At 42.1% G+C, this 27,289-nt stretch overlaps 1 protein-coding gene across 3 annotated transcripts in view; it reads left to right on the top strand.

Annotated features, from left to right (window-relative positions):
• acad11 (acyl-CoA dehydrogenase family, member 11) overlaps positions 1-27,289 on the top strand; it is a 315,908-nt gene that overhangs the window by 261,024 nt on the left and 27,595 nt on the right. For all 3 annotated transcript variants that reach the window (XM_073065812.1, XM_073065811.1, XM_073065810.1), the window contains exons 9-12: positions 21,096-21,277; positions 22,055-22,205; positions 23,080-23,225; positions 24,202-24,375. In XM_073065812.1, the coding sequence (XP_072921913.1) occupies positions 21,096-21,277; positions 22,055-22,205; positions 23,080-23,225; positions 24,202-24,375 (653 nt within the window). The remainder of the gene's footprint in view (positions 1-21,095; positions 21,278-22,054; positions 22,206-23,079; positions 23,226-24,201; positions 24,376-27,289) is intronic.

The raw sequence follows: 27,289 nt of genomic DNA, 5'->3' as shown, positions 1-27,289 counted from the left end.
CTCTGTCTTTCTGTACAGTCGTATACAGATATAGTGATGATGGCCCACCCCAACTCTGTCTTTCTGTACAGTGGTATCCAGATATAGTGATGATGGCCCACCCCATCTCTGTCTCTCTATACAGTCGTATCCAGATATAGTGATGATGGCCCACCCCATCTCTGTCTTTCTGTACAGTCTTATCCAGATATAGTGATGATGGCCCACCCCATCTCTGTCTTTCTGTACAGTCGTATCCAGATATAGTGATGATGGCCCACCCCATCTCTGTCTTTCTGTAAAGTTGTATCCAGAAATAGTGATGATGGCCCACCCCATCTCTGTCTTTCTGTACAGTCGTATCCAGATATAGTGATGATGGCCCACCCCATCTCTGTCTTTCTGTACAGTCGTATCCAGATATAGTGATGATGGCCCACCCCAGCTCTGTCTTTCTGTACAGTCGTATCCAGATATAGTGATGATGGCCCACCCCAGCTCTGTCTTTCTGTACAGTCGTATCCAGATGTAGTGATGATGGCCCACCCTATCTCTGTCTTTCTGTACAGTCGTATCCAGATGTAGTGATGATGGCCCACCCCATCTGTGTCTTTCTCTACAGTTGGATCCAGATATAGTGATGATGGCCCACCCCATCTCTGTCTTTCTGTACAGTCGTATCCAGATGTAGTGATGATGGCCCGCCCCATCTCTGTCTTCCTATACAGTCGTATCCAGATATAGTGATGATGGCCCACCCCATCTCTGTCTTTCTGTACAGTCGTATCCAGATATAGTGATGATGGCCCACCCCAGCTCTGTCTTTCTGTACAGTCGTATCCAGATGTAGTGATGATGGCCCACCCTATCTCTGTCTTTCTGTACAGTCGTATCCAGATATAGTGATGATGGCCCACCCCATGTGTGTCTTTCTATACAGTTGGATCCAGATAGACTGATGAAAGAACCTCATCTCTGCCTTTCTGTACAGTCGTATCCAGATATAGTGATGATGGCCCAACCAGCTCTGTGTTTCTGTACAGTCGTATCCAGATATAGTGATGATGCCCACCCCATCTCTGTCTTTCTATACTGTTGTATCCAGATATAGTGATGATGGCCCAACCCATCTCTGTCTTTCTATACAGTTGTATCCAGATATAGTGATGATGGCCCACCACATCTCTGTCTTTCTGTACAGTGGTATCCAGATATGGTGATGATGGCCCACCCCATCTCTGTCTTTCTGTACAGTCATATCCAGATATAGTGATGATGGCCCACCCCATCTCTGTCTTTCTGTACAGTCGTATCCAGTATAGTCATGATGGCCCACCCCATCTCTGTCTTTCTGTACAGTCGTATCCAGATATAGTGATGATGGCCCACCCCATCTCTGTCTTTCTGTACAGTCGTAACCAGATATAGTGATGATGGCCCACCTCATCTCTGTCTTTCTGTACAGTCGTATCCAGATATAGTGATGATGACCCACCCCATCTCTGTCTTTCTGTACAGTCGTATCCAGATATAGTGATGATGGCCCACCCCATCTCTGTCTTTCTATACAGTCGTATCCAGATATAGTGATGATGGCCCACCCCATCTCTGTCTTCCTATACAGTCGTATCCAGATATAGTGATGATGGCCCACCCCATCTCTGTCTTTCTGTACAGTCGTATCCAGATATAGTGATGATGGCCCACCCCATCTCTGTCTTTCTGTACAGTCGTATCCAATTATAGTGATGATGGCCCACCCCATCTCTGTCTTTCTGTACAGTCGTATCCAGATATAGTGATGATGGCCCACCCCATCTCTGCCTTTCTGTACAGTCGTATCCAGATATAGTGATGATGGCCCACCCAGCTCTGTCTTTCTGTACAGTCGTATCAAGATATAGTGATGATGCCCACCCCATCTCTGTCTTTCTGTACAGTCGTATCCAAATATAGTGATGATGGCCCACCCCATCTCTGTCTTTCTGTGCAGTGGTATCCAGATATAGTGATGATGGCCCACCCCATCTCTGTCTTTCTATACAGTCGTATCCAGATATAGTGATGATGGCCCACCCCATCTCTGTCTTTCTGTAAAGTCGTATCCAGAAATAGTGATGATGACCCACCCCATCTCTGTCTTTCTGTACAGTCGTATCCAGATAGAGTGATGATGGCCCATCCCATCTCTGTCTTTCTGTACAGTCGTATCCAGATATAGTGATGATGGCCCACCCCATCTCTGTCTTTCTGTACAGTCGTATCCAGATATAGTGATGATGGCCCACCCCATCTCTGTCTTTCTGTACAGTCGTATCCAGATATAGTGATGATGGCCCACCCCAGCTCTGTCTTTCTGTACAGTCGTATCCAGATGTAGTGATGATGGCCCACCCTATCTCTGTCTTTCTGTACAGTCGTATCCAGATATAGTGATGATGGCCCACCCCATCTGTGTCTTTCTCTACAGTTGGATCCAGATATAGTGATGATGGCCCACCCCATCTCTGTCTTTCTGTACAGTCGTATCCAGATGTAGTGATGATGGCCCGCCCCATCTCTGTCTTCCTATACAGTCGTATCCAGATATAGTGATGATGGCCCACCCCATCTCTGTCTTTCTGTACAGTCGTATCCAGATATAGTGATGATGGCCCACCCCAGCTCTGTCTTTCTGTACAGTCGTATCCAGATGTAGTGATGATGGCCCACCCTATCTCTGTCTTTCTGTACAGTCGTATCCAGATATAGTGATGATGGCCCACCCCATCTGTGTCTTTCTATACAGTTGGATCCAGATAGACTGATGAAAGAACCTCATCTCTGCCTTTCTGTACAGTCGTATCCAGATATAGTGATGATGGCCCAACCAGCTCTGTCTTTCTGTACAGTCGTATCCAGATATAGTGATGATGCCCACCCCATCTCTGTCTTTCTATACTGTTGTATCCAGATATAGTGATGATGGCCCAACCCATCTCTGTCTTTCTATACAGTTGTATCCAGATATAGTGATCATGGCCCACCCCATCTCTGTCTTTCTGTACAGTGGTATCCAGATATGGTGATGATGGCCCACCCCATCTCTGTCTTTCTGTACAGTCGTATCCAGAAATAGTGATGATGGCCCACCCCATCTCTGTCTTTCTGTACAGTCATATCCAGATATAGTGATGATGGCCCAACCCATCTCTGTCTTTCTATACAGTTGTATCCAGATATAGTGATGATGGCCCACCCCATCTCTGTCTTTCTGTATAGTTGTATCCAGATATAGTGATGATGGCCCACCTCATCTCAGTCTTTCTGTACAGTCGTATCCAGATACAGTGATGATGGCCCACCCCATCTCTGTCTTTCTGTACAGTTGTATCCAGATGTAGTAATGATGGCCCACCCCATCTCTGTCTTTCTGTACAGTTGTATCCAGATATAGTGATGATGGCCCACACCAGCTCTGTCTTTCTATACAGTCGTATCCAGATATAGTGATGATGGCCCACCCCATCTCTGTCTTTCTGTACAGTCGTATCCAGATATAGTGATGATGGCCCACCCCATCTCTGTCTTTCTGTACAGTTGTATCCAGATATAGTGATGATGGCCCACCCCATCTCTGTCGTTCTGTACAGTCGTATCCAGATATAGTGATGATGGCCCACCCCATCTCTGTCTTTCTGTACAGTCGTATCCAGATATTGTGATGATGGCCCACCCCATCTCTGTCTTTCTGTACAGTTGTATCCAGATATAGTGATGATGGCCCACCCCATCTCTGTCTCTCTATACAGTCGTATCCAGATATAGAGATGATGGCCCACCCCATCTCTGTCTTTCTGTACAGTCTTATCCAGATATAGTGATGATGGCCCACCCCATCTCTGTCTTTCTGTACAGTCGTATCCAGAAATAGTGATGATGGCCCACCCCATCTCTGTCTTTCTGTACAGTCGTATCCAGATATAGTGATGATGGCCCACCCCATCTCTGTCTTTCTCTACAGTCGTATCCAGTATAGTCATGATGGCCCACCCCATCTCTGTCTTTCTGTACAGTCGTATCCAGATATAGTGATGATGGCCCACCCCATCTCTGTCTTTCTGTACAGTCGTATCCAGATATAGTTATGATGGCCCAACCCATCTCTGTCTTTCTATACAGTTGTATCCAGATATAGTCATGATGGCCCACCCCATCTCTGTCTTCCTATACAGTCGTATCCAGATATAGTGATGATGGCCCAACCCATCTCTGTCTTTCTGTAAAGTCGTATCCAGAAATAGTGATTATGGCCCACCCCATCTCTGTCTTTCTGTACAGTCGTATCCAGATATAGTGATGATGGCCCACCCCATCTCTGTCTTTCTGTACAGTCTTATCCAGATATAGTGATGATGGCCCACCCCATCTCTGTCGTTCTGTACAGTCGTATCCAGATATAGTGATGATGGCCCACCCCATCTCTGTCTTTCTGTACAGTGGTATCCAGATATGGTGATGATGGCCCACCCCATCTCTGTCTTTCTGTACAGTCGTATCCAGAAATAGTGATGATGGCCCACCCCATCTCTGTCTTTCTGTACAGTCATATCCAGATATAGTGATGATGGCCCAACCCATCTCTGTCTTTCTATACAGTTGTATCCAGATATAGTGATGATGTCCCACCCCATCTCTGTCTTTCTGTATAGTTGTATCCAGATATAGTGATGATGGCCCACCTCATCTCTGTCTTTCTGTACAGTCGTATCCAGATACAGTGATGATGGCCCACCCCATCTCTGTCTTTCTGTACAGTTGTATCCAGATATAGTGATGATGGCCCACCGCATCTCTGTCGTTCTGTACAGTCGTATCCAGATATAGTGATGATGGCCCACCCCATCTCTGTCTTTCTGTACAGTCGTATCCAGATATAGTGATGATGGCCCACCCCATCTCTGTCTTTCTGTACAGTCGTATCCAAATATAGTGATGATGGCCCACCCCATCTCTGTCTTTCTGTGCAGTGGTATCCAGATATAGTGATGATGGCCCACCCCATCTCTGTCTTTCTATACAGTCGTATCCAGATATAGTGATGATGGCCCACCCCATCTCTGTCTTTCTGTAACGTCGTATCCAGAAATAGTGATGATGACCCACCCCATCTCTGTCTTTCTGTACAGTCGTATCCAGATAGAGTGATGATGGCCCATCCCATCTCTGTCTTTCTGTACAGTCGTATCCAGATATAGTGATGATGGCCCACCCCATCTCTGTCTTTCTGTACAGTCGTATCCAGATATAGTGATGATGGCCCACCCCATCTCTGTCTTTCTGTACAGTCGTATCCAGATATAGTGATGATGGCCCACCCCAGCTCTGTCTTTCTGTACAGTCGTATCCAGATGTAGTGATGATGGCCCACCCTATCTCTGTCTTTCTGTACAGTCGTATCCAGATATAGTGATGATGGCCCACCCCATCTGTGTCTTTCTCTACAGTTGGATCCAGATATAGTGATGATGGCCCACCCCATCTCTGTCTTTCTGTACAGTCGTATCCAGATGTAGTGATGATGGCCCGCCCCATCTCTGTCTTCCTATACAGTCGTATCCAGATATAGTGATGATGGCCCACCCCATCTCTGTCTTTCTGTACAGTCGTATCCAGATATAGTGATGATTGCCCACCCCAGCTCTGTCTTTCTGTACAGTCGTATCCAGATGTAGTGATGATGGCCCACCCTATCTCTGTCTTTCTGTACAGTCGTATCCAGATATAGTGATGATGGCCCACCCCATCTGTGTCTTTCTATACAGTTGGATCCAGATAGACTGATGAAAGAACCTCATCGCTGCCTTTCTGTACAGTCGTATCCAGATATAGTGATGATGGCCCAACCAGCTCTGTCTTTCTGTACAGTCGTATCCAGATATAGTGATGATGCCCACCCCATCTCTGTCTTTCTATACTGTTGTATCCAGATATAGTGATGATGGCCCAACCCATCTCTGTCTTTCTATACAGTTGTATCCAGATATAGTGATCATGGCCCACCCCATCTCTGTCTTTCTGTACAGTGGTATCCAGATATGGTGATGATGGCCCACCCCAGCTCTGTCTTTCTATACAGTCGTATCCAGATATAGTGATGATGGCCCACCCCATCTCTGTCTTTCTGTACAGTCGTATCCAGATATAGTGATGATGGCCCACCCCATCTCTGTCTTTCTATACAGTCGTATCCAGATATAGTGATGATGGCCCACCGCATCTCTGTCGTTCTGTACAGTCGTATCCAGATATAGTGATGATGGCCCACCCCATCTCTGTCTTTCTGTACAGTCGTATCCAGATATAGTGATGATGGCCCACCCCATCTCTGTCTTTCAGTACAGTTGTATACAGATATTGTGATGATGGCCCACCCCATCTCTGTCTCTCTATACAGTCGTATCCAGATATAGTGATGATGGCCCACCCCATCTCTGTCTTTCTGTACAGTCTTATCCAGATATAGTGATGATGGCCCACCCCATCTCTGTCTTTCTGTACAGTCGTATCCAGAAATAGTGATGTTGGCCCACACCATCTCTGTCTTTCTGTACAGTCGTATCCAGATATAGTGATGATGGCCCACCCCATCTCTGTCTTTCTGTACAGTCGTATCCAGTATTGTCATGATGGCCCACCCCATCTCTGTCTTTCTGTACAGTCGTATCCAGATATAGTGATGATGGCCCACCCCATCTCTGTCTTTCTGTTCAGTCGTATCCAGATATTGTTATGATGGCCCAACCCATCTCTGTCTTTCTATACAGTTGTATCCAGATATAGTCATGATGGCCCACCCCATCTCTGTCTTCCTATACAGTCGTATCCAGATATAGTGATGATGGCCCAACCCATCTCTGTCTTTCTGTAAAGTCGTATCCAGAAATAGTGATGATGGCCCACCCCATCTCTGTCTTTCTGTACAGTCGTATCCAGATATAGTGATGATGGCCCACCCCATCTCTGTCTTTCTGTACAGTCGTATCCAGATATAGTGATGATGGCCCACCCCATCTCTGTCGTTCTGTACAGTCGTATCCAGATATAGTGATGATGGCCCACCCCATCTCTGTCTTTCTGTACAGTCGTATCCAGATATAGTGATGATGGCCCACCCCATCTCTGTCTTTCTGTACAGTCGTATCCAGATATAGTGATGATGGCCCACCCCATCTCTGTCGTTCTGTACAGTCGTATCCAGATATAGTGATGATGGCCCACCCCATCTCTGTCTTTCTGTACAGTCGTATCCAGATATAGTGATGATGGCCCACCCCATCTCTGTCTTTCTATACAGTCGTATCCAGATATAGTGATGATGGCCCACACCATCTCTGTCTTTCTATACAGTCGTTTCCAGATATAGTGATGATTGCCCACCCCATCTCTGTCTTCCTATACCGTCGTATCCAGATATAGTGATGATGGCCCACCCCATCTCTGTCTTGCTGTACAGTCGTATCCAGATATAGTGATGATGGCCCACCCCAACTCTGTCTTTCTGTACAGTCGTATCCAGATATAGTGATGATGGCCCACCCCATCTCTGCCTTTCTGTACAGTCGTATCCAGATATAGTGATGATGGCCCACCCCAGCTCTGTCTTTCTGTATAGTCGTATCCAGATATAGTGATGATGGCCCACCACATCTATGTCTTTCTATACAGTGGTATCCAGATATAGTGATGATGGCCCACCCCATCTCTGTCTTTCTATACAGTTGTATCCAGATATAGTGATGCTGGCCCACCACATCTCTGTCTTTCTATACAGTCGTATCCAGATATAGTGATGATGGCCCACCCCATCTCTGTCTTTCTGTAAAGTCGTATCCAGATATCGTGATGATGGCCCACCCCATCTCTCTCTTTCTGTACAGTCGTATCCAGATATAGTGATGATGGCCCACCCCAGCTCTGTCTTTCTGTACAGTCGTATCCAGATATAGTGATGATGGCCCACCCCATCTCTGTCTTTCTGTACAGTCGTATCCAGATATAGTGATGATGGCCCACCCCAGCTCTGTCTTTCTGTACAGTCGTATCCAGATGTAGTGATGATGGCCCACCCTATCTCTGTCTTTCTGTACAGTCGTATCCAGATATAGTGATGATGGCCCACCCCATCTGTGTCTTTCTCTACAGTTGGATCCAGATATAGTGATGATGGCCCACCCCATCTCTGTCTTTCTGTACAGTCGTATCCAGATGTAGTGATGATGGCCCGCCCCATCTCTGTCTTCCTATACAGTCGTATCCAGATATAGTGATGATGGCCCACCCCATCTCTGTCTTTCTGTACAGTCGTATCCAGATATAGTGATGATGGCCCACCCCAGCTCTGTCTTTCTGTACAGTCGTATCCAGATGTAGTGATGATGGCCCACCCTATCTCTGTCTTTCTGTACAGTCGTATCCAGATATAGTGATGATGGCCCACCCCATCTGTGTCTTTCTATACAGTTGGATCCAGATAGACTGATGAAAGAACCTCATCGCTGCCTTTCTGTACAGTCGTATCCAGATATAGTGATGATGGCCCAACCAGCTCTGTCTTTCTGTACAGTCGTATCCAGATATAGTGATGATGCCCACCCCATCTCTGTCTTTCTATACTGTTGTATCCAGATATAGTGATGATGGCCCAACCCATCTCTGTCTTTCTATACAGTTGTATCCAGATATAGTGATCATGGCCCACCCCATCTCTGTCTTTCTGTACAGTGGTATCCAGATATGGTGATGATGGCCCACCCCAGCTCTGTCTTTCTATACAGTCGTATCCAGATATAGTGATGATGGCCCACCCCATCTCTGTCTTTCTGTACAGTCGTATCCAGATATAGTGATGATGGCCCACCCCATCTCTGTCTTTCTATACAGTCGTATCCAGATATAGTGATGATGGCCCACCGCATCTCTGTCGTTCTGTACAGTCGTATCCAGATATAGTGATGATGGCCCACCCCATCTCTGTCTTTCTGTACAGTCGTATCCAGATATAGTGATGATGGCCCACCCCATCTCTGTCTTTCAGTACAGTTGTATACAGATATTGTGATGATGGCCCACCCCATCTCTGTCTCTCTATACAGTCGTATCCAGATATAGTGATGATGGCCCACCCCATCTCTGTCTTTCTGTACAGTCTTATCCAGATATAGTGATGATGGCCCACCCCATCTCTGTCTTTCTGTACAGTCGTATCCAGAAATAGTGATGATGGCCCACACCATCTCTGTCTTTCTGTACAGTCGTATCCAGATATAGTGATGATGGCCCACCCCATCTCTGTCTTTCTGTACAGTCGTATCCAGTATTGTCATGATGGCCCACCCCATCTCTGTCTTTCTGTACAGTCGTATCCAGATATAGTGATGATGGCCCACCCCATCTCTGTCTTTCTGTTCAGTCGTATCCAGATATTGTTATGATGGCCCAACCCATCTCTGTCTTTCTATACAGTTGTATCCAGATATAGTCATGATGGCCCACCCCATCTCTGTCTTCCTATACAGTCGTATCCAGATATAGTGATGATGGCCCAACCCATCTCTGTCTTTCTGTAAAGTCGTATCCAGAAATAGTGATGATGGCCCACCCCATCTCTGTCTTTCTGTACAGTCGTATCCAGATATAGTGATGATGGCCCACCCCATCTCTGTCTTTCTGTACAGTCGTATCCAGATATAGTGATGATGGCCCACCCCATCTCTGTCGTTCTGTACAGTCGTATCCAGATATAGTGATGATGGCCCACCCCATCTCTGTCTTTCTGTACAGTCGTATCCAGATATAGTGATGATGGCCCACCCCATCTCTGTCTTTCTGTACAGTCGTATCCAGATATAGTGATGATGGCCCACCCCATCTCTGTCGTTCTGTACAGTCGTATCCAGATATAGTGATGATGGCCCACCCCATCTCTGTCTTTCTGTACAGTCGTATCCAGATATAGTGATGATGGCCCACCCCATCTCTGTCTTTCTATATAGTCGTATCCAGATATAGTGATGATGGCCCACCCCATCTCTGTCTTCCTATACAGTCGTATCCAGATATAGTGATGATGGCCCACACCATCTCTGTCTTTCTATACAGTCGTTTCCAGATATAGTGATGATTGCCCACCCCATCTCTGTCTTCCTATACCGTCGTATCCAGATATAGTGATGATGGCCCACCCCATCTCTGTCTTGCTGTACAGTCGTATCCAGATATAGTGATGATGGCCCACCCCAACTCTGTCTTTCTGTACAGTCGTATCCAGATATAGTGATGATGGCCCACCCCATCTCTGCCTTTCTGTACAGTCGTATCCAGATATAGTGATGATGGCCCACCCCAGCTCTGTCTTTCTGTATAGTCGTATCCAGATATAGTGATGATGGCCCACCACATCTATGTCTTTCTATACAGTGGTATCCAGATATAGTGATGATGGCCCACCCCATCTCTGTCTTTCTATACAGTTGTATCCAGATATAGTGATGCTGGCCCACCACATCTCTGTCTTTCTATACAGTCGTATCCAGATATAGTGATGATGGCCCACCCCATCTCTGTCTTTCTGTAAAGTCGTATCCAGATATCGTGATGATGGCCCACCCCATCTCTCTCTTTCTGTACAGTCGTATCCAGATATAGTGATGATGGCCCACCCCAGCTCTGTCTTTCTATACAGTCGTATCCAGATATAGTGATGATGGCCCACCCCATCTCTGTCTTTCTGTACAGTCGTATCCAGATATAGTGATGATGGCCCAACCCATCTCTGTCATTCTGTACAGTTGTATCCAGATATAGTGATGATGGCCCACCCCATCTCTGTCTCTCTATACAGTCATATCCAGATATAGTGATGATGGCCCACCCCATCTCTGTCTTTCTGTACAGTCTTATCCAGATATAGTGATGATGGCCCACCCCATCTCTGTCTTTCTATACAGTCGTATCCAGATATAGTGATGATGGCCCACCCCATCTCTGTCTTTCTGTAAAGTTGTATCCAGAAATAGTGATGATGGCCCACCCCATCTCTGTCTTTCTGTACAGTCGTATCCAGATATAGTGATGATGGCCCACCCCATCTCTGTCTTTCTGTACAGTCGTATCCAGATATAGTGATGATGGCCCAACCCATCTCTGTCTTTCTATACAGTTGTATCCAGATATAGTGATGATGGCCCACCCCATCTCTGTCTTCCTATACAGTCGTATCCAGATATAGTGATGATGGCCCACCCCATCTCTGTCTTTCTATACAGTCGTATCCAGATATAGTGATGATGGCCCACCCCATCTCTGTCTTTCGGTACAGTCGTATCCAGATATAGTGATGATGGCCCACCTCATCTCTGTCTTTCTGTACAGTCGTATCCAGATATAGTGATGATGGCCCACCCCATCTCTGTCTTTCTTTACAGTTGTATCCAGATATAGTGATGATGGCCCACCTCATCTCTGTCTTTCTGTACAGTCGTATCCAGATATAGTGATGATGGCCCACCCCATCTCTGTCTTTCTGTATAGTCGTATCCAGATATAGTAATGATGGCCCACCCCATCTCTATCTTTCTGTACAGTCGTATCCAGAAATAGTGATGATGGCCCACCCCATCTCTGTCTTTCTGTACAGTCGTATCCAGATATAGTGATGATGGCCCACCCCATCTCTGTCTTCCTATACAGTCGTATCCAGATATAGTGATGATGGCCCACCCCATCTCTGTCTTTCTGTACAGTCATATCCAAATATTGTTGTAACGGGGGTTTTTTTCTTTTTCTTTGTTACTGTGTATGTAATCAAAATGGCGTCTTTGTTTTGTTAAAAGTAGGAATGCTGGCGCCTGTGTTAATAGTAGGAATGCTAGCGTCTTTGTTATGATAAGTGCTGGAAGCTTGTTTGGGACTTTAAACTGATTGTTGGTGGGGTTTTTGGGGAGTCGGCGCGATGGAGTGAGAGAGAGAGTACGGGTTGCTGGAAGCAGGGCGACGGTACGGACCCCGAGCGGGGGCTCCCCGGCCCAAGGTTTTCGGTGAGGAGAGGAGACGGAGACAGAGGAGTGTGGAGCGTCTGGTCGACCACCGTGGGTGTCTCAGGAGGCGGGTCGAGAAATTCGGAGGGGATCGAATGGTGGCCAGAAGACTTCAGTAATTGAGCTCCAACGGTTGTGCACGAAGTGGTTTGGACTTTGATAAGTTTGGCGCCTTTTCTTTTTTTTTTCTTATTCATATATACTGTATCGTTAGTAATCGCTTAGTTATAGTAATCTTTATAAATTGTACTCATTTAATTGCATAAGGTGTACTGTCTGTTTTTCTGAGCGAGGCGGGGACATCACACAGCATCCACACCAGCTGATTACCCAGTTTGGCGGGGCCGAAGGCTGCTCCCCCTAGACTAGAACGAGTTTGAGCGATGCCTGCGGCGACCCAGGGGTTACATAGTGATGATGGCCCAACCCATCTCTGTCTTTCTATACAGTTGTATCCAGATATAGTGATGATGGCCCACCCCATCTCTGTCTTTCTGTATAGTCGTATCCAGATATAGTAATGATGGCCCACCCCATCTCTGTCTTTCTGTACAGTTGTATCCAGATATAGTGATGATGGCCCACCTCATCTCTGTCTTTCTGTACTGTCGTATCCAGATATAGTGATGATGGCCCACCCCAGCTCTGTCTTTCTATACAGTCGTATCCAGATATAGTGATGATGGCCCACCCCATCTCTGTCTTTCTATACAGTCGTATCCAGATATAGTGATGATGGCCCACCCCATCTCTGTCTTCCTATACAGTCGTATCCAGATATAGTGATGATGGCCCACCCCAGCTCTGTCTTTCGGTACAGTCGTATCCAGATATAGTGATGATGGCCCACCTCATCTCTGTCTTTCTGTACAGTCGTATCCAGATATAGTGATGATGGCCCACCCCATCTCTGTCTTTCTTTACAGTTGTATCCAGATATAGTGATGATGGCCCACCTCATCTCTGTCTTTCTGTACAGTCGTATCCAGATATAGTGATGATGGCCCACCCCATCTCTGTCTTTCTGTATAGTCGTATCCAGATATAGTAATGATGGCCCACCCCATCTCTGTCTTTCTGTACAGTCGTATCCAGAAATAGTGATGATGGCCCACCCCATCTCTGTCTTTCTGTACAGTCGTATCCAGATATAGTGATGATGGCCCACCCCATCTCTGTCTTCCTATACAGTCGTATCCAGATATAGTGATGATGGCCCACCCCATCTCTGTCTTCCTATACAGTCGTATCCAGATATAGTGATGATGGCCCACCCCATCTCTGTCTTTCTGTATAGTCGTATCCAGATATAGTAATGATGGCCCACCCCATCTCTGTCTTTCTGTACAGTCGTATCCAGAAATAGTGATGATGGCCCACCCCATCTCTGTCTTTCTGTACAGTCGTATCCAGATATAGTGATGATGGCCCACCCCATCTCTGTCTTCCTATACAGTCGTATCCAGATATAGTGATGATGGCCCACCCCATCTCTGTCTTGCTGTACAGTCGTATCCAGATATAGTGATGCAGGCCCCCCTCTCTGATTTCTGTACACTCATATCCAGATATAGTAATGAAGGTTCCCCCCCCCCCCAATCTCTGTCTGTCTATGCATTCGTGTCCAGATATATTAATGAAGGTCTCTCTGTCTTTCTATACATTCGTGTCCAGATATAGTAATGAAGGCCCCTCTGTCTTTCTACCCAGTCGTACCCAGATATGGTAATAAAGATCTCTCTGTCTTTCTATACATTCGTATCCAGATATAGTAATGAAGGCCTGGGAGTTCTCTTGGGGCACTAGATGGAGTAAGTTGCATTTTGGCCTTGCTCCGTTCATTTTGCAATTTTTTTAATCACCCTTTCACTACTATGTTAGAGTGTTTATAACACTTTTATATGCTTGAACTTTGATTTTTAATCGCTGAAAATAAATACCATAGGGCAAGAGGCATCAGCTGAAGGCAAGGAAGCCAGTAATGGAAGTGGTAGGAGAGAAGGTGACTCCAATAGCCTAAACCATCTCAACTCACTTTGGAGGCTATGTCAAACTCCTGGATGATAAATTCTATAAAAGATGTTCTACTTTGGAAGTATTGTTAAAGGAGATCGAAAGTAGACTGGGAGCACATAAGTGGGAGAGTGAAAAACAACAGCGGCAAATTTCTGAACTCGATGAGGCTGGAAGACAGAGAGATTGTAGATTGGATGCATTGGAAAAGAAATTAACTTCAACCACTCAAATACTGGAACAGTATAAACTCAAAATTATTGACCTGGAAAGTCACAGTCGTAGACAGAACCTGCGAATAATAGGACTCCATGAAGATGTTGAGAGTGGTGACCTTACTAAATTCTTTACTCAATTTTTAATGGATGTGTTCGGCTCTGAAGTTCTCTCTACTCCCCCTATACTTGATCGTGCTCACCGTGCTTTAAGAGCAACACCTCCTAAAGAGTTGAAGACCCGACCTGTTATACTCTGATTCCACTATGTGCATATCAAGGAGCATTTAATTCGATTTGCCCTTTGGAAAGGGGTTATTGAACATGTAGACCTCAAGTTTCGTCTGGTTGAAGACTACAGTCCCGAAGTAATGCGGGAAAGATCGCTTTTAAAACTGGTGATGTCCGAGCTTTATCAAAGAAAGTTTCAACCAGCTCTGCTATTTCCAGCTCGTTTAAGGGTTGTTCTGCCTGATTAATCACGTAAATGGTTTAAACCCGTGGAAGAAGCTCATCAATTCCTTGAGGATCAACGTTTGATCTCAGCTGTCTAATAAACTTACTGTTCCTTCGTGTCTGTATTCTTTTGGTTTATAAGTTAATAAACAGTTCATAGATCTGGACTTTTGAAGTTTGAAAATTTTTGCCCTTGGTTTGATAACACTTGTACTTTGTTTTGGAATATGGACATTTATCATGCTTCTATGTTAAAGTTCCTTGTTTTTCCTTTATTTTTTATTTTCAATTGTTCATTTTTGAAAATAATTAAGAATCTGATTTGGTGATTGATTGTTTTTTTCCTTGAAATATTATTAAGATTGTATTCTGTTTCACTTTCCAAGATCTCGCTTTTCAAAATGTTTTGCAAATGGCTGCTTTTTTTAACGTTTTTTTGGTGTTTTTTATGGCATTCTTTTCTCAATGTTTTGACTATGGGTGGCATTTTGCATTCTTCTCAATTTTGGAAATTTGCCTTCAAGAGAGAAGCGGGTAGGGGAATTTCTAGATAGCTTTCTGGCTGTGTATTGGCCAGTTTTCGGACTTTTGTGGGTGGGGGTGGGGCTATTTTTAGTTTAGTTTATTTCATCTGGGCTGATTTGAAACTACAAATATGTCTGAATTGTCATAACTTCTGGTTCCCCTTTAAACCTTTTCCCCTTTTCCTAATTCATCAGTTTCCTATGGAGTAAGATTAACCCTTAAGTAAGATAAGTACTGGAGAGTTTAACATCGGTAGCTGAGCGAAGGGCGCTGAGTAGGCTACGGTCAATTATGGAAAACTCTGAACATCCTCTACATAGCACCATCCAGAGACAGAGAAGCAGTTTCAGCGACAGGTTACTATTGATGCAATGCTCCTCAGACAGGATGAAGAGGTCAATACTCCCCAATGCCATTAGGCTTTACAATTCAACCGCCAGGACTTAAGAACTTTTTAAAAGCTATTATTAATGCTTTTTGAGATAGTGATTTAGATGCATATCATATTTTTTTACTGAGTTAAGTATTGTATGTTATTAGTTTTGCTACAACAAGTGTATGGGACATTGGAAAAAAAGTTGAATTTCCCCATGGGGATGAATAAAGTATCTATCTATCTATCTATCTATCTGTCTATCTTTACATACCATATGGTTTATTCAAATAAAATGGATAATATTACTAACTTTGTCTCATGGAATACGCATGGTTTGAATCATCCGATTAAACGGAAGAAGATTTTTGAAGTTTTTCATTCAAAGTTTTTCAGATGATCTTTGCCCAGGAAACTCATGTGAGGAAGGAGGATAATCAGCTTTTTTTTAGGTTTTGGAAAGTACAACAATTTCACTCTAACTCGCAGGTTAAGGTGAAAGGAGTCTTTATTTTTATAGACTCCTCAATTTCATTTGTTCACTATGAAACAATCTCAGACGCAAAAGGTAGATTTCTGTTAATTACTGGTTTACTTTATAACCAAAAAGTTGTTATGGTTAATATCTGTGAACTAAATGCCGACTAACCTGAATTCTTTAAGCATCTATTTGCATCTCTTCCTAATTTAAATGAATATACGTTGATAATGGGCAGAGATTTTAACTGCTGCCTGAATCCCTCGATGGACAGCGTCCAATCAGGTACTTCCAAGCAAATCCGCTATTTTTATTAATTCCTTTTTAGTTGACTCCAGAATTTTAGAAATGTGGAAGTTTTTACATCCTAACATCCATAAAGAGTTCTCATTCTTTTCTCATGTATATCATAATTACTCTAGAGTTGATTACTTTTTTTAATCGACTCTTGATTAGTTCCGTCTGTTACTGCTTGTGAGCACGATGCAATCATTGTTTCCGATCATGTGCCCTTGAAATTACCAATCAAATTAACTGATGTAACTTTTAGTGCTAGACAATGGCAGTTTAATTCTACTCAGCTTCAGGACTTAAACTTTGTTAACTTTATTAAAGAACAGACTGCCTTTTTCTTTTCAACTAACCTTACAGAAGAAATTTCCAGTGGGATATTATGGGATACTTTTAAAGTATACATCCATGGGCAAATTATTTCATATTCTGCTGTTTTGAAAAAATGAATTAATAATGAAATATGTACATTGGTTGATAAGATTAAAGAAGTGGATAAAAAATATTCTGCTGCTCCTAATCTGGAGCTTTATAAAAAGAGAGTTGAACTTCAGATGCAACACAAGTTTGCTATTAACATCCCCAATTGAAAATCAGTTACTTAAAACTAAGAGTCAACTTTATATATATGGTAATAAATCAGGTAAATTACTGGCCAACCAATCGAAAGCTGTTTCAGCTAAACATCAGATTATTACAGTTCATAAACAGGATGATATTTTGACGGTTGACCATGACGAAATTAATAAATCTTTTCAAGAATTCTATACCTCTTTATACCAATCAGAATTTCCTGACGATTCTACCATAATACATGAATTTTTAAGGAAATTGAATATTCCGAAATTACCACTTAATGAACGTTTAGCATTAGATGCACCCATCATGGAAGAAGAAATAAAGAAAGCAATTTCTTTGATGAATTCTGGTAAAGCAGCTGGTTTGGATGGGTATACAGTAGAATTTTAAAAATCTTTTTCAGATCTACTTTCTCCTTAGTTATGTAGAATCTTTAAGGATGCCTTATTTGTAGGTTAAATTACCACAATCCTTTTATGAAGCATCTATTTCTTTAATTCCTAAAAGAGATAAAGACCCCACTGAATGTGTATTATATAGACCTATATCCTCGTTGAATGTGGACTCCAAAATCTTTTCCAAAATATTGGCAATTAGATTGGAAAATGTATTGCCACAAATTGTCTCCGAGGACCAGACAGGATTTATTAAAAATCGTTATTTGTATTTTAATCTTTGGAGGTTAATGAACATTATATATACTTCATCTAAAACTCCAGAATGTGTTATTTCGCTTGACGCCGAGAAGGCGTTTGATAGAGTTGAATGGGAATATTTATTTAACGCGCTTGAGAAATTTAATTTTAGCCCAAAATTCATATCTTGGATTAAATTGATATATCATACACCTTTGGTTTCTGTACTTACCAATAATCAGAGAACCCCTTTTTCATGCTTTTTCGAGGTACTAGACAGGGCTGTCCTTAAGTCCTTTACTATTTGATAATGCCTTGGAGCCCTTGGCAATCACTCTTCATGATTCACCCAATATATTTGGCATTATTCGTGGGAATGGGGCGCATAAGGTATCACTATATGCAGATGAGCTGTTACTATTTAACTCTAACCCAGAGAAATCCATCCCTGCAGTAATATCACTACTTGCTCAGTTTAGTTGTTCTTCTGGTTATAAATTGAATCTTAATAAGAGTGAGCTTTTCCCATGAAATATGCGAGTCCCAGTCTATAGACAATCACCAATTAGACTGGTTACTGATTACTTATTTGGGTGTTAAAATTACTAAGAAGCATAAGGATCTACGGTATTTAAAGTTAACTTTTTACCTTTAATTGATCATGTTAAACAACTACTTACTAAATGGTTCCCATTGTCCTTATCATTGATTGGTCGAATTAATGCTATTAAGATGATTATTTTACCTAAATTTCTGTCTCTATTTCAGGCAGTACCAATCTTCATCTCGAAATTCTTTTATGATATTATAGATTCTAAAATGTCTTCATATATATGGCAGAATAAAAATCCTAGGTTAAGTAAGAAATATTTACAGAAATCAAAAAAGAATGGCAGTTTGGCATTGCCGAACTTAAGATTCTATTATTGGGCAATTAATATTCGGTATTTAACGTTCTGGATACAAGATTTGGATGAAATTCAGTGTCCACGATGGGTGAACCTTGAGTGCAACCCCTGTACAGGGGTTCTCATTGGCTTCTATTTTAGGGGCCTCGCTTCCCTTTGCACTTACTAAACTGAATAAACAAACGACTAATCTGATAACTAAAATTACAATATGAATATGGTTCAATTTCGTAAATTTTTTGGATTGAATAAATTTATCCTATCAAGTCCTAATCTATCTAATTTTTTCTTCCAACCATCCAGAGCTGATCAAGCTTTTCTTTTATGGAAGGCGAAGGGAATAACACGTTTTCGTGATTTATTTATGGATAACTGTCTCATGTCTTTTGAACAGTTGTCTAATAAATATAATTTGCCTAGATCACATTTTTTCAGATATTTGCAGATTTTTGAATGTTATTTTACCTACTTTTCTGATACCACATCAAACTGAAATTACAGAAATTTTTTTAGGTTTAAACCCCTATCAGAAAAGTTAATTAGCAATTATTTATGATCTGATTACGAAAGTACGTCTAGGTACATCTGATAAAATTAAGAATGAATGGGAAAGAGAACTTCAGATATTTTTACCTATGCAGAAATGGGAGAAAATTCTCTAATAGTTAACACTTCTCCAATGTGTACTAGACACGCTTTGATATGATTTAAGGTGGTTCATAGGGCGCATATGTCTCAGGATAAGTTAGCTCGTTTTTATTGCCATATAAATCCTGTCTGTGACAGATGTAATTCTGAGGTAGCTTCCTTGACACATATGTTCTGGTCTTGCCCTCTTTTGGAAAAATATTGGAAAGACATTTTTGATATTATTTCAGTAGTTTTGCGTATTGATTTACAACCTCATCCTATTACTGCAATTTTTGGTCTACCAGTGACGGAATCTAGTCACTTATCCCCTTCAGCTTGCCTTTTGATTGCATTTGTTACATTAATAGCCAGAGATCCATTTTATTTAAATGGAAAGATTCTAATTCCCCTACTACATTTCAGTGGCTTTCCCAAACTATAACATGTTTAAACTTTCAAAAAAAAATTAGGAGTGGTACTATCGATCCTTCGGTTAAATTTGAAGAAACTTGGAGGCCATTTATTCAACATTTTCATATGATGTAAGCTGACCTTTTCCGAATCCTTCTCAATAACTTTTTGTTCGTGTATAGAGGAGCGGAGTAAATGACAAATAATGATTTTAACCGATGAAACATGGCAGTCCAGCTTTAATTTTGTTTTGTTTTGTTATTTTTTGTGTTTTTTTTAGTTTAGGGGGACTTTTTTTTCTGTATAAAATTTTTTGAACCTTTTTCATGTTCAGTTATTAAGAGATTGGGAGGCTTAGATTACACATGTTACTCAGAGTCTGTGTCTGTATACGTTAAATGATATTAATTTAATCCCCATCGCTTTGTATCATTATCATTGTTATGTTTATCAATTCAAAACTTAATAAAAAAGACTGAGAAAGAAAGATAGAAGCGCCCTCTATTTCTGTCTTTCTATACAGTCGTGTCCAGATGTAGTAGGAGTCTTCATTGCTGTTTCCGTAACTAATCATTTTGATAAGTCAGGGTTGTTAGCCCTGAGCTGAACACCCAAACCTGGAGGACTGATGGACCACTCTTAGTCTCCTTTGACCTGTTTGGCATAGGTGACCCTACCAAGAGCCAAAACACAATGCCCCGACTCCAGCCAGCATAGCTCTCTGGGTCACTGTGACGCGCAAGCCTCCAAAACAAGCATGTAAAATATGTACTAAGTGGATGCTTGCATGCCCACTGGAACACGTGATTTACGAGGCTGTATAAGGTGGCACGGTAACATAGTGGTTAGCACAATGCTTTACAGTCCCAGCAACCCAGGTTCAATTCCTGCTGCTGCCTGTAAGGAGTTTGTACATTCTCCTGTGGCTTTGTGGATTTCCTCCAGGTGTGCCAGTTTCCTCCCACAATTCTAAGACATACCAGTTGGTAGGGTAATTGGTCATTGATTATCCCACAATTAGGCTAGGATTAAATCGGGATTGCTGGGCAGTGTGGCTCGAAGAATTGGAAGGGCCTGTTCTGTGCAGTATCTCATGTGGAAAGAGTTTTTATTTCTCCTAATGGCTTCACAAATCGCAGTCCATTGCTTGAGTAACGTAGATGCTCTGAGCACACAGCATTCTCATCTATCATATCACCCTACTGTGCCCATTGTTCAGCAATGTCTTCCATTTCTGCAGCACCCACAGCTGGGATATTTCAACATGCAATAAAAATGGAAGAAACGAGAGAAACCAGAGAATGGAGTGTGATGAAAAGCAAATTGACGAGATTTAGAGTGATGAGGGAATTTGAGCTGGTGATGGAGGGAGAGTAAATGCTCATAGCTTACTTGCGATTATTATTTATTTGATTTTTGGGACTATGTATTGCCCTGTTATCTAGTTATATCTGAAAATGCACTTGCATTTCAGTACCATATAATTAATTCCATGTAAAATAGCGTTTTTCTCCTATTTTTCCAGTGTTCTTGGGACTTCCTTTTATCTGATGGAGTACTGCCCAGGAAGAATATTTAAGGACCCAACATTGCCAGGATTAACTGTCAGCGAGCGAGGAGACATTTACAGTGCCATGATTCGTGTTCTAGGCCAGATTCACAAGCTGGATATTCTGACTGCTGGATTGGAGGATTTTGGAAAACACGGTACAGGACTCTTTCTGATTAGTATCAAAAACATGAAAAAATTTGCAGATGCTGGAAGTCCAAGGTAACACACACAATGCTGGAGGAACTCAGCAATTCAGGCAGCATCTACTGTCGACATTTTGGGCCGAGCCACTTCCTTTCCAGTCCTGATAAAGAATCTCTGCCCAAAATGTCAACTGTTTATTAATTTCCTTGTATGCTGCCTGACATGCTGAGTTCCTCCAGCATTTTCTGTGTTTCTTTGTGATTAGTTACTACTTTTTGTGCATTTGCTCCTTCTGCTTATGTACAGAATGGAGTTATTTCCTCATCACTAAGATTTTTTAAATAAATTTTGAATTATTCAATGTGCCTGTCATGCAAGTTAAGAGCTAGATTTCTTAATCTGAAGTTTGTATGCAGGAGCATGCGTGCTAGTCTTCCGAGATTACAATGTGGTAGAATATCAGTGTATGATTTCAGCTCTGTTTATTTGCTTATGTGTACATTGGATTGAACATCTAATGGCTGATATTTGTTTTATTCAAATCAAAGTCAACAAGATAAATCATAATAATTCAAATTTTTTTAATATTAGTTAGTACCAAGACTGAAAACTTGGGATCTTTGGAATGAATTTGATCTTTATCACAGTAAGCTATTTTGGAAAATCTGTAAGCATCAATGGAAAACAATACTATATTCAGTTTAATTTCTTGTTTCTTCAAAGTTTAATACTTGCTTGCCACTTCTTTGTCTGGAGCTGGCATTGTTATAATGATATTTTTCTTTAAGGCAATTACATTGAGCGGCAAGTTCACGTATGGACAAAGCAGTATCGAGCAACTGAAACTCATGTTATTCCGGCGATGGAACGACTCATGAGCTGGCTTCCACAACACTTTCCAAAGCAGGATAAGACCACAGTTGTGCATGGAGACTTCAGGTGTGTATGATTTATTGCCCAAGTCCATGTATTCGTAGATGATTTGAAAGGGACCCGAGGTTTAACTTTTTCACGTGGAGGTTGGGGAGGATGGGGTCTGTGGGACAAGTTGCCAGAGGAAGCTGTAGAAGCAGGTACAATGCAGCATTTAAAAGGCAATTAGACAGGTACATAGATAGGAAAGGGTTAGAGGGGCATGGGTCAAATGGAATTAACTCAGGAAGACAACATGGCGGTTGGGATGAGTTGTGCCAAAGGGCCTGTTTCTGTGCTGTATAATAGTTTCATTGGAGAAGTCATCTTTCAACTTCAGAGTTAATGGTTGGATGTGATATTTAAGACTAAGATGTAGATTCCATGGGGCTTTGAAGACAACTTAAATAATGAGACACAATATCCTGTTCTAACTTGTCACCATGGCACTGATGTATTTAAGCAATTGTTCTCATTACTACCATTGGGGAGGGGGTACAGAAGCCTGAAGGCACACACTTAGCAATTCAAGAACAGCTTCTTCCCGTCTGCTGTCCGATTTCTGAAAGGACATTGAACCCATGAACAATACCTTCCTACTTTTTTATTTCTATTTTTGCACTTATTTACTTTATTTATATACTGTATATATGCATACTTACTGTAAGCTTAAGAATCTGTTGTGTAGCGAGTATAACTTGAACTGTAGTTTAAATATTTGTTTTCTCTTTTTTCCCCACACTTCTCACTGTTTCTCTTTTTTTCTCTACCCATTCTCCCTCCGGTCACTTATATTCACTTTCCTATCTCTCCCTACCCCTTCTATTACCTCTTTATCTTTACCAAACATCTCTTCCCTACATCCATTCCATTTCATTCCATCCTTGCCTCTGTGATTTAGGCTGGATAATCTTATTTTCCACCCTGATAAACCTGAGGTGCTGGCAGTGTTGGATTGGGAGTTGTCCACTTTGGGAGACCCCATCTCTGATGTGGCATTCAACTGTATGGCACACTATTTCCCAGAGGACTTCCCCCTTTGCAGAGGTAATATATAAGTTAAGCAATATTCTCTCATTGGGGTCATTTGAAAAAAATGATGAACTTATACCTTTCCCACAGTGAGCAACATCTTTAATGGTAAAATTTGCTGGCATTTTCCATATACCATGCTTCCCCATGAGGTAAATATGCATCTAACCTCTTTTTGGTATTGTTAAGGGTAAATGCTGGGCCAAATCACTGCATAAATTCATTTACCCTACAGGTTATTCTATTGAAACTGCTACCTTCATTTAAGCAGACTTTGACCCTGCGATGGCCTTAATTTTAATACTTCAGTAATACAGCATTTCCAAAGGCACAATATGTTCTTCAGATTGCATTTAAGTGTATGTAAGTGATATGCTTAAGTTTCTGCATTGAAACTTGGATCATGATCTCATTGCTGTGAGCCAATAGAAATATCACGGAATCAAGCTGGAATAATGTAGTTTGGATCATTCATTCATTCATTATGTGCTGTGGGTGATCATGATCAGAACCGTGATTGTTCTTGGCAAATATTTCCACAGAAGTGGTTTGCCATTGCCGCCTTCTGGGCAGTGTCTTTATGAGACGGATGACCCCAGTCATTATCAATACTCTTAAGAGATTGTCTGCCTGGAGCCAGTGGGTGCATAACCAGGACTTGTGATTTGCACCAGCTGCTCATTCAATCACCCAGCACCTCCTCCATGTCTTCATGTGACCCTGATCGGGGTAGGGGGGTGGGCTAAGTAGGTGCTACACCTTGCCCAAGGGTGACCTGCGGGCTAGAGGAGGGAAGAGCCTCCTTTGGTAGAGATGTATCTCCACCCTGACGCCCGGTGGTTTGGATGTATGTTATTTTTGCTCTAAGTTTTTGATTTTTAATTCAGTCTACTTGGTGTTTGTGATGCAATTATCTTCAGGTTAGTGATTGAAGAAGTTGATTTACTGTGGTGATTCAACCCTGATTTTGTCTCTTTTGATTCTGCCGCAGGAATGAGTAAGTGTGATTTGAAGGAATTAGGAATCCCATCTGATTTGGAATACCTAGCCCTTTATTGTGACAACATGGGGATAAATCCAATAGAGAACTGGAATTTCTATATGGCTTTTTCCTTCTTCCGAGTTGCAGCGATAATCCAGGGTATTCATAAGCGGTCACTTCAAGGTGAGAGTCTGGAATTTGACATGGAATGCTTTCTACTTCTGCTGCATGGATGACATAGTGACCCAATCCAGAAGGACTAGACCATGTAACACAGGATTTGGAGAAGTAATACAGAGCGCTGTATGACTGAGGCTATCATTGGGGGCTCAAACATTACTGCAATTCATTTCATAAGACTAGGTTTTACAGGTCCATATCGAGCTCTGTAGGTCACAAGTTCTGGTTTATTGCTGTCAGCTAGGTTACTACGTTTGACCTTGACGGCTTGCAGAAGAAAAAGCAAAAGGATTTGCGCTGCTGATCACTTTAATACTTGGCTATTGGGAATTCTATATGATTACTGACCCATTTGCTAATGAAATTTCAGTTATAAATATTCACCTCCACTAAAAATTAATTCATCTCCTGCGAGAAGCAAAATAGATGCCAGTCAACTTAAATAAAAGAGATGTTTGGGAATATTTCTCTTCAGTCATCTAAATAGGATGAGAAATGAAAACCAGGAAATAGCATTGATTATGAAGCAGTTTGTACTTAGCTTTTCAAAGGCAAGGCATTAATCTCTTCCATCTGGGTACATTTCTCTCTTAGAAGATTAGTTTTAAATTTCCAACAACAGCTTGAACCAGGAGCCTGTTCTTGGTGTATATGATTACAAAGATGAAAAAAAAATTCTAATATCTTGTGTGTATCTGACATCATTAAGACTTACCGTAGATTCCGGACTACAGAGCGCACCTGATTAAAAGCCGCTGGCTCTAATTTTAGAAATAAAATCAATTTTTTAATTGTAAAGGCCACACCGGATTTTAGGCCGCACCGCTACTTTTAAATATACATACGTATCGGTAACACAAATTACGTTGCATATACTTTTTTACTGAACAGCACGAACAACATTCCAATATCTCCTAGCGACTGGTAAAAATATATATACTGCGAGCCTTTAACTTAAAAGCAGCGTTTTCGCTCGGGTCTAATCGGGTCTGACGCGCTTGCGTAACGCGATCGGGTCTAATCGGGTCTGACGCGCTTGCGTAACGTGATCGGGTCTAATCGGGTCTGACGCGCTCGGGTCTTGCTTTTCTTCGAGTATTTTCCATGTTGATGAGGGTGAGTACAAATGACTGATTTACAATAATTTAATTGTGAAAGTGCGCTTGATTTATCGTACAATTTCATTGGACCTCTGTGAACTACTCATCAATTTTATTGGTCTACTGTTACAAGGCAAAATGTTTACGAGGCGGCATGAAAAAAAACCATGTATTAGCCGCTTCGGATTAAAGGCCGCAGAGTTCAAAGCTGTTCAAAATGTGGGAAAAAAGTAGCGGCTTATAATCCGGAATCTACGGTATTTAACCACAGTCGCCTTGTCAATACATGACTTTAAATAGTTCAGTAAAGTCTGCCCCAGCCATTTCCCTATAGGTAGGAGATCCACTGTTTTGAACTATTATGGTTGTATGACATCTGTAGTGCCAAAACCAAAACAATTGTTGCTGCCTGTGACCCTACAGACTTTTTATACTTTTATGGCTTAGTAAAATAGAGGGCTATGGGTAAAGCCTAGGGTGTTCTAAGGTAGGGACATGTTCGGCACAACTTTGGGAGCCGAAGGACCTGTATTGTGCTGTAGGTTTTCTATGTTTCTATGACACTCCAATGATTGCTCTAAGAGACAAACCATTTATTAACAATCAGCAAACATACTGTCTTGAAGCGATGAAACTTAAGCTTAACCAAGTTTAAGCTCAGTGCAATTAACCGTTACTGAACAGTCAGCAAAAGATACGACATGTGCTGGTCCCAAGCTACAAACTTCGAATGTGCAACTTATCCCCTTCGCTTTTACCGTGCCTTCCCTCCCCCCCCCCCCCCCCCCACTCAGAATCGGAATCAGGTTTATTAGCACTGGCATGTGTTATAAAATTTGTTAACTTGTGACTAGTTACCATAATAAACGCATAGCACTGAATACAATGCAGAAAGAGAACAGATGTGTGGCTCCTATAACATCTAAGGGTTTTTAACTTGTGTATTAATCTAGGAGAAACTCTTCTCAACATTTTCTGGGACCTACAAATCTTACTACAGATAGTTAGACCCTTTTCTATATTTCCTATATTTCTAATCAAGGTCTTCTGCAAATACACTGAGGTTCTCTTTGATACCCTGGGTCTTGTTTCCCTTCACTATATGCTCTTAATAACTGCACTGTGTTATCCACATTTTCCCTTTAATGGATTTAACTCTGACCTCATCAGTGCATTAGCAATGCACATTAATATCTCTCACTATTTCTAGATCAGATTGCAGTTTTTCTTTCTGAAAAGTCTTAAACACCAGAAGAAGATGTCAGCGGCATTTCTCAGGTAATGGTAAATATCTCCATTGCCGTCATCTAGATCATTGACATGAAATATGAAGCATAAATGGGCATGTCATTAATTGATGTTGTGCTGTTCAGCAAGCTTGCAGACTTTTCATCAGCAGCTGAGCGGGCATCCTCAGTGGGCAGTTGTTGGTGTTTCTGTCTAGGAGTGATCGTTTTTATACCGACCCTCCCTCCTGTTCACTTGCCTCGGTCCTGTGTGGCTACTCCTTCAGTTGACCTTTGAATTCCGCTGGCTTGCGTTTCTTTGGCCCTCAGGGATTTGTAGATGACATTTTCTCCATGGTCTTCTACCCCCTCCTATCAGATTCCCCTTCTTCAGCCCTTTATCTCTTTCACTAATCAACTTCACAGCCCTTAACCTCACTCTTCTCCCTCTCCTGGTTTCATCTATCACCTGCCACTTTGTACTCCTCTCTGCCCTCCCCCACCCTCTTACTCTGACTTCTCATCTTTGTTTTTCCAGTCCAGATGAAGGGTCTCAGCCTATAACATCGACTGTTTACTGTTTTCCTTAGA

Source organism: Hemitrygon akajei, chromosome 14 (assembly GCF_048418815.1).
Source record: "Hemitrygon akajei chromosome 14, sHemAka1.3, whole genome shotgun sequence".
Classification (NCBI taxonomy): domain Eukaryota; kingdom Metazoa; phylum Chordata; class Chondrichthyes; order Myliobatiformes; family Dasyatidae; genus Hemitrygon; species Hemitrygon akajei.
This window is presented reverse-complemented; position numbering and strand designations above follow the sequence as displayed.